The sequence below is a fragment of the Mytilus edulis genome, chromosome 1 (assembly GCF_963676685.1).
Source record: "Mytilus edulis chromosome 1, xbMytEdul2.2, whole genome shotgun sequence".
Classification (NCBI taxonomy): Eukaryota; Metazoa; Mollusca; class Bivalvia; order Mytilida; family Mytilidae; genus Mytilus; species Mytilus edulis.
In genome coordinates this window covers 98,702,720-98,716,330 of record NC_092344.1, presented here as the reverse complement: position 1 = coordinate 98,716,330, position 13,611 = coordinate 98,702,720, and the positions used below count along the sequence as shown (strand labels likewise).

At 31.7% G+C, this 13,611-nt stretch overlaps 1 protein-coding gene across 13 annotated transcripts in view; it reads right to left on the bottom strand.

The window, feature by feature from the left end:
* LOC139497263 (dynein axonemal heavy chain 12-like) overlaps positions 1-13,611 on the bottom strand; it is a 68,031-nt gene that overhangs the window by 12,229 nt on the left and 42,191 nt on the right. For 10 of the 13 annotated variants that reach the window (XM_071285459.1, XM_071285447.1, XM_071285476.1 and 7 more), the window contains 12 exons: positions 11,344-11,640; positions 10,828-11,085; positions 10,222-10,443; positions 9,084-9,614; positions 7,542-7,687; positions 6,949-7,163; positions 6,340-6,532; positions 5,933-6,125; positions 5,290-5,462; positions 3,626-3,766; positions 2,113-2,271; positions 273-417 (listed from right to left, as the gene is read on the bottom strand). In XM_071285459.1, the coding sequence (XP_071141560.1) occupies positions 273-417; positions 2,113-2,271; positions 3,626-3,766; positions 5,290-5,462; positions 5,933-6,125; positions 6,340-6,532; positions 6,949-7,163; positions 7,542-7,687; positions 9,084-9,614; positions 10,222-10,443; positions 10,828-11,085; positions 11,344-11,640 (2,673 nt within the window). Of the gene's footprint in view, positions 1-272; positions 418-2,112; positions 2,272-3,625; positions 3,767-4,344; positions 4,486-5,289; positions 5,463-5,932; positions 6,126-6,339; positions 6,533-6,948; positions 7,164-7,541; positions 7,688-9,083; positions 9,615-10,221; positions 10,444-10,827; positions 11,086-11,343; positions 11,641-13,611 lie in introns of all 13 variants that reach the window. The other 3 variants (XM_071285468.1, XM_071285503.1, XM_071285510.1) reach the window with 1 other exon arrangement.

Below are 13,611 nucleotides of genomic sequence, written 5' to 3'. Positions count from 1 at the left end.
GAATAGTGCTCCTTGTCTATCCAGCTTAAATATTGCCTCATATAATAATTGATGTCTTCTCTTTAAAATGTAATTATTCCAGTACTTTCCTAGTTTCATCAAATTGGAATAATGCCCTTTGTGCATAGCAATAAGAAATAAATGGTCAGTTGTGTGAAAAAAAATACTCATAGCAGAGTTAGAGGACATGAATCCCTCAAAAAAATTATGATCATGTTTTGTTTTCTGACACAAACGGTTTAGGTGAAGAAATATGAAAACTTGTATCTTACTTTATCTGGTCGAATAGATCTAAGTATCAACATTCTTTGGAATTCATTTAATTCAGTTTGGAAAGGGGCAGGTAACTCTTCATTATGTGGTTCTCTGTAGTTGTAATATTTATTCCAAGAATCCAAATTCTTCATAAAATGTTCTCTGTAAAAATAAAATAAGAATATTAAATTCCTGTTCACAATGTCTAAAGTTTTTGATGTTTGTGAAAGAAGAGAGCACGAAAAACATCAAATAATCAACGAATGTGTAGTTTTATAATTCTCAATCTATCTTTCTTTAAAAGGGCATTAAAAAGTTGTCTACAATAAAACATTTCTGAGATAACGTGATCAAACAAAATTTAACACAAATTGGATTATGAGAGTCAATCTTAATATAAAACATCTTTTGTGTTTGAATCAGGTCATAAAAGTCTAAGTCTGATAACAGACAAGTCAAACAATCAAATCCAATTGTTAAAAAATATTTCAACATCAGCAAATTTGTATATAGTCATTAGTCTTAATAGAGTAACACTAAATAGAACTGTCAAATGTTTTATATAAAATAAAAATTCTCCAGATCTGGAACGAGTAGGTGCAATAAAGGCATTGTTTCAACGGAAATTGTTTTCAATTCTTAAAAGATTTATCTGTATGTCTCTATCAAATGTCATGATAATAAAAGATATCTGTATCAAATGTCATGATAATAAAAGAAAAAAACAGATTCATGAGAGTCATAAGATCATTAACCTTTGATACCGCATAAAAATCAACTAAGAAGAACAGTCTTGAAAAAAAAAATATTTGATTCACGACTGAGCACCAGAAGTGGTAAATTTACATTTTATAGAATTTTAATTTCACTCATAATGTTTTTGTGACTCATAAAGTTTGCAAAACATGGTCCCAATTATAAGTAACTCGAAAAATTTGAAATTTAAAGTTTAAAAATGATAAAGATAATGAAATGAAATGCAATAACTCTGTCTTGAAAACATAACAATCAATGAATAACAATAACGAACAGATACATACCCATTTCTAAAAAGTGTATGTTTTATCTATTACATATGTATTGATTGGTTACATAATTATAAACAAATGCATTCATATAGACATAAATCAAGCCCTTCAGCCTTTCAGGATCCAATTCAATATAAAAAAACCAAAACAAGAATGTGTCTATAGTACACCGATTCCTCAATCGCACTATCATTTGCTATGTTCAGTGGACCGTGAAATTGGGGTCAACACACTAATTTGGCATTAAAATTCGAAAAATCATATCATAGGGAACACCCTTCCTCATGGAATCAGCCAATAATAATGCAGAGGTCATATTAAGTGTAGTGTTACAAGTTTGTATGGAACAGATATGAACTCTAGGCCCTGTTGTAATATCAAGATCAAGTTATTTTTTTAAGGTTTCAGTCTCTGTTTTGTATCTGCCAATTGAAGAATAGCATACCAATTTGCTTGGACATAAAGTTTGTCAAATTATTTGTTCAGAACCAAAATATGTTTTTAGTTGATAAAATGTGCCAGTCATAATTTTTAAATCATCATCATAATAATAGCTTACAGTTGAAAGTATGGAATATCATTGGTGCAAAAAAAAATCAGAGTTGAGGACCAAATTCAGATGTATCTGGGCTCAACAGTGGGAGGATTATAAATTAACTCTATAAGATCTTATTCAATGTTTATATACACTATTTTCTATTTTATCTCAGGGTTCTAGTTTTCAAAATTATTTATTCGTGACTTGCACTTTTAATTTAGATTTTATGTTTTGTTATTGTCTGTAACTCAGGTTCAGTGTTTCCTAAAAGCAAATTTTGTTAAATTTTACCTTAATTTTTTATATTTTTTAAGTTCAGCAAGACGACACAATTCATCCCAGCTCTTGTCTGTTAGCCATGTTGGTGCAGGGTTAGCAAGTTTGTTCTCCAGACCAACACCTCCAGTCAGGAAAAACATATACTCATCATGATCTAATTCATTCTTGGATCTACAAAGACAAAACATTTGTAAGTGAATATTATTGTCGTGTTATAATATATATCAATAATCAAAATATGCTATGTTTCTCAGATAAGATGTTTTAAATTATAAAATTTATCAATTAACCAGTTTTACATCTCAGATGAGACTGAAGTTACTTTTGATACATGTATAATGGCTTTATTAAATAAATTCATCTTCCTTTAAAAATATGAAATGATTGATTTATTGCAAGGAAGATTGTTTACAAATTAAATTCCATTTAAAGTAATCAATAATTCAAACCAGAAAATTTGGAAGACTATCCACAAATTAAATTCTATTTCAGTTATTTATATTTTCAATTAGAAAGCATAGACATCGAATTCAAAAGTTTACTCACACAATGGAAATAAAACATGCCACATAAACATTACAGTAAACACACAAAATTGTAAAGACATAGATAATGTGCAAAAATAAACAACAAACAAATTCAGTGATAGCATTTATAGAAAGACTGGATAACAATTGGGTAGAAACAAAATAGAAAATGCAAGATTACTGAGGATATATTAAAATCAATTTTTCTATATGTTTGATTATAACTTTGATATGAATGCATTGGTTGACTTCTATGTTCAATGTTTCTCAAGATATATTGGGAAATATGAATTTTTTATTTGAATTTAATTTTATTATTGCAAGTGACAACATAAAACGGATTTTTTAAAAGTAGATACAGTAATAGGAACTCTTGGAGGGAAATTGATTATAAAGAATCAAACAAGTTTCACTATTTGTAATATATTCCCTTGGTAGTGATCAGTGTTTTGTCAACATTTTCTCCTCTGAAAATATCCTCACTTTTGAATCAACATTCAAATTTAATCTAATTCTCTTTGAATTTACAAAGGAACATGGAACATAATTCATAAATTATCACAAGGATTTAAGCCTAATTAGATTTTTGTATATTTTGTACATTGACTGAGAGAACTGGATAGTCATAATATATGCCTTTATTTCAGGTAACCTATAAACCCATAAAAAAGAAGATTAAAGATTGGGAAAATAATAAATAAAACAGAAAACCTTAAAATCATCCCCTTTTTCTCAAGCACAGGCAAAATCATATGCAAATAAGATTCATGCAAAAAAGCTTAAGTAATACAAACCAACAGGTTAAATAATTAAAGGGTTCATACTGGTTAAATTTGTAATACAAACCAACAGGGTTAAATAATCAAAGGGTTTATACCGTTATATTCAAACCATTAACTGAATCAATTGTTATAATAACACACACCAGGAGAAAATAAATCCAAATGAATAATAAAAATCACACATTATGATCTGAGCAGACCTGAGCATTTACTTACGACATTATATTAGTATTGAGAATAAAAGAAAATAGAAGTTTGTCTTTCTCAAAGAGTGACCGACAAACATTACAGTATAAACTGTAGGTAAAGTGGTCAGAAAGATATCGCAAACGTCTCTCCAGGATCTTGGATTTGTTGCTGAAAATGAAGAATCACAACAAGATGAAGAAAATATCTATTAATTACAATGAGAGTTGTTTACCCTTTACAATATACACACTGCTGCAGAATGATCTACCCTAAACAACATACACATGCAATAGTTAGTGCTAGAAGTAGTTTTATCACTAGACCTCTTAGGGTGACAAGCCTGTTACAGCTAAAACATCTGTCGAAGCCATAATAAATATAATTTAAATTGTGTGATCGAAAAGTTCTTAACCTAAAAATAATAGAGAAATGTTTTAGCTGTAACAAACACTAAATCCTCCTGATTATATAAGAGAACTGTAGTGCTATACAATGTGACATCAATGGAAGGAATACTTCAGTTCAATCATAATCTATTTTAAAGAGAAAATAGTCCATCTTGTTTTTCTGAAGATTCATTTGGAAATCTTCGGTAAACTCAATTAAAGTATAAAAAAGTAAATGAAATCTGAAAAATTGTCTTCCATTAATGACCATTACAACTATTTCTGGTGTAGATATTTATTGACAATATATATACGTTCTACCAAGTGGCTCTGAGTACAATTCTACTCATTCATACTCACAACAAAAGGTTTGCACAGAGCAAGAATGAAAACACCAGCTTATGGTTAGCGAATAATGAACGACATATGTTATCGTATAACTGATACTGGAAGTGGTCGTTCAAGTAACGTAAACGTCGCTCCAATATCTTGGACTTATTGCTGTAAACAAAACCAAGCTTTTTGCTGAATTAATGCTCATAAAAGATGATATGTATAACATATTTTTAAAATTAACTCTGACATCTCTTTTTCTAATATAACTTGTGCAATACATAAGGATGGAAATAGAGAATGGAAAAGGACGATTGTGTGTATACTTTGGTCGGTATATAATTACAACAGCAAATTAATGTCAGCGGTTCCTTATACAAAATACACCATAATCATGCTCCTTGTATCTTTTAGACTGATTATTTTTTGGTTTGTTTTCTTTACATGTATGACAGCAAAAACATACATCATAACATATATACTGAAATGTAAGCATATTCTCCAACAAACAAAACCCAAAACAGGGCTCTTCTGGGTGCCATCTTAAATAATGGATAAGCACCAAAAGTTACACTCATTCTGATTAATGTGAAATGTATGAGCAGTGTTGTATATTTCTACATATATCTTTTTTTTAATAAAACCCCTATGCAGTTGTATTGAATTTTACAGAACTGTTCATATTTTCTCTACATGCCTGAATAAAAATCATCTGTCCATATAACAGAAAAGTTAAATATCGAAATCTTTAACGCAGCCTGGTGCAGACTCAATCCCTAACACAAGTATCTGTTGATTAAATGTGATTTCCTAGCAAAATTCTTTGAAAAATGAAAAAAGAACAGAAACTGATATAAGAGGCTTCCATTTAGAAAATCAATTTTAAATTTGCAGCCCTATAAAAATTAATCCATTAGTTTTCATTAAATTTAGGATTTGACCTTATTCCAAATACAAGTAGTATAGTCTTACCTGTCATGAATAGACATAACATAAAGGTTGACAAACCAGGTCAATGAATACTGGTACATAGGGTCAATATTAGGTAAATCAGCAATTGAGAAAAACAGAATAGACGAATGTTTAGCGATTGGACGATATCCCATTCTAGAAGCATCAATTTTCTGTTCAGTTTCCTCTGCAATCTGAAATAATAAACACAATTTGCACCAATTTTGAATATTTTTATATAAATACTGCAATGAAACTGGTAATTAGCCAACATGTCAAATTAAGTGTCAGAAGTCTGAAATGCTGGATCGAGCAGTTTTGAAGAATAAAATCATGTAATGATTTGAAAGACAAAATAAATGTAAGTCATTCAGTATAATACTTGAAAATCTGAACAAAATGCAAAACCTCTGTGGCTCACTAGACTACACAATGACACTAAAAATCAGAATGTGACAGATTCAAAAACATACAACTCTGCCCCATATATTGCTTACCATTAAACCTTTCCTTTCAATAGTAAAAACAATTTTACATTTTCTGAGAGCAGAAATGATAATAAATATTTTAAAATGTTCATCATTATCCTGATCCTTTCTGCATTTAGAACTTTTCTCCCCCAACCTTTGACCCATATTATAAACAAACTGTTTTATAACTATACCTTCTGTTTCTTAGAGATTTCATCAGAAAGTATCTTAGATGAATCCAAAATCTGAATAGCTGTTTCATCTTCAAGAATGTTTCCTTCAGAAGCCGATAGAGTATGTAGAATTTTATCTTCAATTTCCTTTAGTTGTTTTTTGTTAGCAGCACTCTGAACAATTAATGCTTGTCTCTCTTCCTCTAATTCTGGCCTGTAATGCATTGCATCAATAATTAGACATACAATAAAGATAAAAACAAAACAAAAACTTCTGTTCACTGACAGTTACTAAAAAAAATATTATTATTGTAACCAAACATTTGTTTAAAAAAAAAAAAACACCTGTGAAGAAATTTTGGTAGTCTCAATATTTTTTAAATAAAAAAAACTAAATAAATAATAATAAAAAACAAAATGGTTCCTACCTTTCTTTAGCGACAACTATTCCCAGGAGCTGATCTTCCAAACCTTCAGGTGTGATCATAAAGTTAAGTAACGAGACCTTGACAGCTACCTCAGGTAGATAATGAGGATTTCTCAGTTTGGTTGTGATGTAGAAACGGAAATCTTTACTGTATTCAATTACATTCTCTCCAAGTTTGATCATATCAACACCAGCTGAAATATTAAGTATAGTCTTAGTAACTCATAATACATTCATACTCATTCTATCTTCATGATAAGTATTTGAACTCAAAATTCTTTCTCAATGTCAGGTTGCAGTTTTTTGTATGTTTTTTATTCATTTTTAAATTTGATATGCAAGTCAGATCTCTGTTAGTCTATCAAACTAACCTGGAACTATCATTGAATTTAGCCATTTGAGCTTAGCATAATGTATTGATACTTGTCTATCATTAAAAATCTATAAATGACTTTTTTGTTCAGCTTGTGTTATCGGGTTGCTGCATAAATTTTACCCTAGATCTCCCTTCATCCACCCAAATCATAAAACTTTTAAGCCTTCAGTATAACAAGTGAAAAGTAACACATGAACATAACAATAATGACTGACAGTGATTAGATGTGCTCACCTTGTTTGTAAGTCTGTTTCAGCAAGAGAGGTTCCAGAGAGGGATCTAATTCTTCAGCCACATTTTCCAGAAGAGCAGGATTACCAAAGGTGATACAATTCTCCAGTGTTCTCATGTAATCTGCATCTGTCAGTTTTATGACAGAAAGTTTGAAATCTTTCTCCATGTTCTTCACCCATTTGTTGGCTTGACCCTGGGGATCAATCATAAGAGGCCTGGAAAAGACCACACATATAAGTCAGGATTCCAATATCATGCTTAGTAAATACAAAATTTTCGTAGCATACCTTGTACGAAACATGTTTTTCGTCTCACATTTGTATAATTTTGATTCTTAATCCAATTTTTAAGGGGAAGAAATTTTGTGTGCACATAAATTTTATCCATTTTTTCCCCCTCCCATTGAGCTCCAATAAATTTTGATTTTAACCCAGTGATATCCATTTGTATGAAGGCCTCAAAATGTTTAATCATAAATCCACAGAACCTAGTTCAATTGAAATTGAAGCTATGCAAAAGACTAAGAAAATTAACTAAAATACAGCACTAGTAACAACACTTTTAAAAATCTGCTGAAATAAAGAAATGTTTACCATCTTCTGGAGTTAGCTACAATGACACCATTGTCAATGGAGAAACTGTCTCGTGGTAGTCCAAAAATATTCCAGGCCTGTATCTTAATTGGCTCTCCTAAAGTCTTACTTAAAGAGAATTCCTGGGAGCATGGAATCTTTTTTTCCTGTAAAGGAGTAAACATAATTACAATTTTATCAATTCTGAAGAACTAACTGATTGTTAAAAAAGTAGACAAAACTTAACTTTAAAGAATGATTTTCAGGAAATAATTTTATACAAGATATACTTTACTATTTATAATGACAACAATAATAATTAAAAAAAAATGTATAAGCTTTAGTGCTTATGTCTGTTTTTTCTCAGTATAAATATTATTCCATTCCATTACTGGTTATTTTAAGCTGCACAAAAAGCAGCATAAAAATTTATAATCTCATCTTATGATATGAGTATCAATTTGATTCTATAGTCTGTATAAACAAACTAACAATTCAAGCTAGAATTTATGTCTAACAAGGGGGGGAGGGGGACAAAATGGTGTTCTAAGAGGTATAATCACTTTCCTCAAAGCAAATGGCTTGTGACAAAATTCACAACAAAAAACTCTTTTTAAGCTGCCTATCAACTATTGCTCAAATTACATGTATTATTTTATATAACAACAACAAAATGAAACTGAAAGAATGAATACCGAAAAATATAAAAATGTATTAAAAAGAATTTCAACATTTTATGGTGAGAGTCTTATATCTACAGGTTTCATTAAAAGCAATAATTGAACATCGCTTGATACAAACTTCAAGTTTTCTAATTACAATACAAAAATAACAATAGACAAAATCATAATCCTTTACCTAAAAAAGTCATAGGCTGGGTGGAAAGATGAAGGCAGATCAGAATAAGGGGAATATTTTCAAGAAATAAAAATATAACACTTTTAACAGTATTGCTTTGCAATATAAAAATTTCATATAAAAATCAAGTAGGCTAATTAATATTTTACCAAAATTAAGACTCACACAAGCTATGGGACAACTAAAATATTCATGAAATATTCAAGAAAACTAAAGTTCTAAGTCAATACAACACTAATTAATTGATACATACCCTTTCCTATGAAGAATATGAATAAATACAATTTCATTACATTATAATTTTAAAATGTTTAATTTTTTTTAGACCTAAAATCAAATGTCATGAAAATCCTCCTTCATCAGACAAGTAATTTTATAGTTTCATTTTGGAAAATTGTATAATCAGTTACAGAATATTGAATGTAGATTGGTCACAAGTAAAAACAAACTGTTCACATGGAGAATATGGATACCCCATTCTATAGATTGTCTTTTTATAAAACTATTTTATTTTGAAATAAATGCTATACGCAAGGATCACTAATAAAATTTAAAAAAATCCCTTATGTTAAACATAAAGAACTAATCCTCAATAAATTAACAAAATATTGGCAAAACAATCCACACATTAGTTAATTTATCAATAAGTATAAATATTATAAAAAAAGAAATTTAAAATCCAAATTTGTTACAAATAAAACCTACTGTGCAGACTTTGACCCATTCTTTAGTGCATTCTTCTCTGAAAGCCATGGTGAAAGGACCAAGATAGGCAATAACTCCTGCAGCTATCAACACATCACCAACTAAATTGTCAAAAATATTCTGTAAGTTTGTGGCAGCAACGGTCCACCTATCTTTCTCTCCTCCTAATCCACCAATAAGCTTTTCTGCTCTTTTTAGTTTCTTGGCACAAAGATCCACCTGAAATTCCAATCTTTCTTTCTTCTCTGTCATTTCTTGGAAAGTAGCACGTAAATCTGCAAGACGTTTTTCAACAGCTGCAAGCTCAGCACGTTTGGCATTCAGTAGTGTCATTGTACTATTAAGTTCTTCTTCTGCTTCTTTTAGTTTTTCTTTCTTTGGTGCCACAACTTTAGCCACTCTATCATATATTTCCATGGCTAAGACCCATTTACACAGACCCTCAGCAGCAGATGAGGCATTAGCTACTTTGGCGGGATCAAAATCTGGGTTTGTTATGAATTCCTTACGAATCTGTTTCATACAATGTACCTGTAGACAAAAGTTATATCATATCAGTAATTTTTATCAACAATTGAAAATATTTTCAAATCATGTCAGACTCTAAAATAAGAAAACAATCGCTGACAGTTTCTTAAAACTTTCTTAAAAATTTAAACTGCTTCAAGATTCTGACCTATTATCTTCCATATTCTTACAAATAAAGATACAAGTTACTATGACATATTCATTTTATAAGCTATTCCAAGATCACAAACTCGTAAAAAACAAGAATGTGTCCATAGTACATGGATAGGGCTTACACTATCATTTTCTATGTTCAGTGGACTGTGAAATTGGGATAAAAACTCTAATTTGGCATTAAAATTAGAAAGATCATATCATAGGGACTAAGTTTCAAGTAGATTGGACTTCAACTTCATCAAAAATTACCTTGACCAAAAACTTTAACCTGAAGCGGGACAGACAAAGGACCCACAAACCAGAAAACATAATGCCCATAAATGGGGCATTAAAATGTGTATTAAGAAGTTAATAAACAACCGCTGCAAATTTCTGACCCTGCAGTTTTCCACATACTTACCAATATTTATATCATTTATCTGATCAATTTCAAGACATATGTGACTTTACTTACTGGAATATTATCTCTGTCATAGGCTTTGAGATTGTTCAAGAAACTCATGTCTCCCAGAACTTTCTTTGAGGGTCCCCAGTAATCAAGGATCTTTTGTCCTGGTTTATCTGGGTCATTTATTTTATCTGGTTTGATGTCCTTCATGACACACACAGCAGACATGACAAGTTTGACACCAGAAGGTGGATTCTTCATGGACTTCACAATAACAATATCAGCAGGCTATTGGCAAAAAACAGAATTAGCACATGTGTCATATTGTATTCATTGGACAAAGTAAATTTTCCACAAAATTTTTTTTGTTCATGGAATACACCTTAATTTCTTACACAGAGTTCATGCAACAGTTAAAGAAGACCATATTTTACCTAAAAATTGATATCAGAGGAATTTTGTGTTAATATAATTGAAAAGCATCATGCTTTTACAAAAAAAAAATTTTTTTCTTTACCAGTAAACATACTTTTCACTGATTTTTTTTTATATGCAAATAAAAATAGGTGATACAATTAATGTGATGAGTTAAGATACTTGAAATTAAATTTTCCAAACCATGTATTTTCTGATTTCAAAAGAAGCACCATAATGACACAATAGATTTAATACCTTTAAGGTATCCAGTGCAGCGAGAGCAGCCTCTAGAGCAGGAATAGCCTCTGCAAGTTCTGCCTCACATTCATCTTTCAGAGCCTGAGCCTCTGCAGCCTGTACATTAGCTACAGCTTCATCAGCTTTGACTATTTTACTTGTAGCCTCTACTTCACCGGACTCCTTCTCTATAATGACCATCATCTTAGAGTTTTCCTCTGCTGAGATGACCAGCTGTGGCTGGAGTTCTTCCAGTTCTTTCTGCATGTCTGCCACCTAGTAATGACCAAACAAACAAGTATCAGAACAGCTGATAACTCAAATATATGGGTCCTCCCAAAAAGGGGGGTTGTTTTGACAATTATCTGATACCATGGTCAAACTAAAGAACAATAACCAAAGCTTAATTAAGTAGGTATTATATCAAAATGCAGTTTCAGGAATAGATAACAATATTTAAAAAAAAATCTACATCTTCAAACAAACAAAATTTCTTGTGAAAGATTTTCTATTTGCCAAAAAAAACCAAAATACCTGTGAAGCAGCAAAGGCCAATTTCTCTAGACCAACCACATATCTACGTTTGGCTTTAGATATCTCATCCTGTTTACTTTGTAGTAAGTTTTTGAACGAGTTGATCAACTCTAAGTAAGATGTTGGTGTAACATAATTATGTCTGCCTAACTGATTTAAGAACTTTGTTGACAGATTAATGGTGCTCTGATGGAAGTGCTTGACAATCATGACGGATTCCTTCCTGTCGTGGTCAGAAAGTTCTGTATTCTCCAAGAATTTATTGGCTACTCTCTCTAATGCATCATCTGGCCAAGTCTGTTAAAAGATAAGCATAGAAAATGACATCTTATGAAACTGTACTAAAAAATAATCAACATAGATATGCATATAGAAATTTTTACCTAAAACACTTATTTATTACAATCTTTGGTACATTTCCACGATCAGATAAGTGTCACATATCATCTCACAACACAATCATCTGTAAATACTTACCCCAGGACCACCAGGAGGAAAATGAACTTTTTTCAATTTTGATTCGAAACTCAAACAGATCGAAAACTCATCACGAATACCACTTCCGGTTTAGTTCAAAACATAAACAATGTCAGTGTGGTTCACAGTCATCTATTTCTACCTGGCTACGACGGTAAGACAAACACACCATAGCCCCTTACATATACAAACAACTAGATATACGTCCAGAGAATACTCAATCTCTCTGATTCCTGTAACAACTATATCAACAGACACATGTTTATATCACTGGATTAAAATCACAGCTAATTACAGGAGTAACGAGAAGTTACTTAAAGATAAGAACTCTGCATATATAAAACTGTTATTATTAATAGGTGGTATTGAAAGAAACCCAGGCCCAAGAACTCCAAAATACCTGTGTGCCATATGCGACAAAGCTTGTCTGTGGGGACAAAAAGCTCTTGCATGTGATGAATGCAATAATTGGTACCACGCACCTTGTACAGGCATTGACTCGAAGGAATATTCAAGCCTTGCAAATATATCAGCTTCATGGTATTGCGTAGTATGTAACGCTCCTAACCACTCAACTGTTCTCTATGATCTGATTGATTCAGCTGATAGCAACACCTACTCAGTATTATCATCATGTACATCAGAAGTGAGCAAAACTGATTTAAATTTATCATCTGAAATTGACACTAGTATAGGTGACCCTATAGCATCATCATCACCAAAACGCTCAGACACCCATACTAAAAGCCAGCAACAATCCAACAAAAAGTCACAGAAGCAACTCCGAGTACTGCTTATCAATTTTCAAAGCGTAAAGAATAAAAGAAATGATCTCCAGGTTATGCTGGAGTCCGCTCGTCCAGATATCATCTTAGGAACTGAAACTTGGTTATGCGACAAAATCAACACAAGTGAAATTTTCCCCCCAGAACTTGGTTACGATGTCATACGCAGGGACAGGAAAACAGACGCCCATGGAGGAGTCCTCATAGCAGCAAAGACAACACTTGGACTTAGTCATCTTAAGTCAGGGAAAGACACAGAACTCATATCTGGGAGCATCATCATAAACCAGAAAAAGAAAGCCATAATAACCTGCTTATATAGACCACCAAATAGGCTTGATCAACAGACTGCAAACAATGCAATACAAGACATCACTGATCTACGCAAAAAACACAAAAGTAGTATTTTCATCCTTGGTGGAGACTTCAACTTACCAGACATTGACTGGAAAAACTACACAATACAGGGTACTCAAACATCAAGAGATATTAACAATGCATTTCTTGAAATGGCAGCCAACCTGAACATACAACAGTTGGTAGACAAACCAACCAGGGGAGATAACACCTTAGATGTGCTTTTTACATCCCATCCAGGCCAACTCAATAGATGTAAAACCATACCACCTCTCGGGAACAGTGACCATGATATTGTTCTTCTAGACTTTTCACACGGCTTACAAAAACCCAAACAGCAAAAGAGAAAAATATATCTATGGAAAAAAGCTAACATCGCCATGATTAATCAACACCTCAAAGAAAAATACAACATCTTTAAAAACACAGATTTTGAGGATGTCAACAGTCTTTGGACCAACATAAAAGGCTTGATTTTAGATGCCATCAACCAACATGTACCAACCAGGAACACCTTAACAAAACATTCCCACCCATGGATGAACTCAGAGCTTAGACGACTCAGTAACAAAAAGCAGAGGGCTTATACCCTTGCCAAAAGCAGTGGGAAAACAAGAGACATAAAGAAATATAAATTTCTGAAATCACA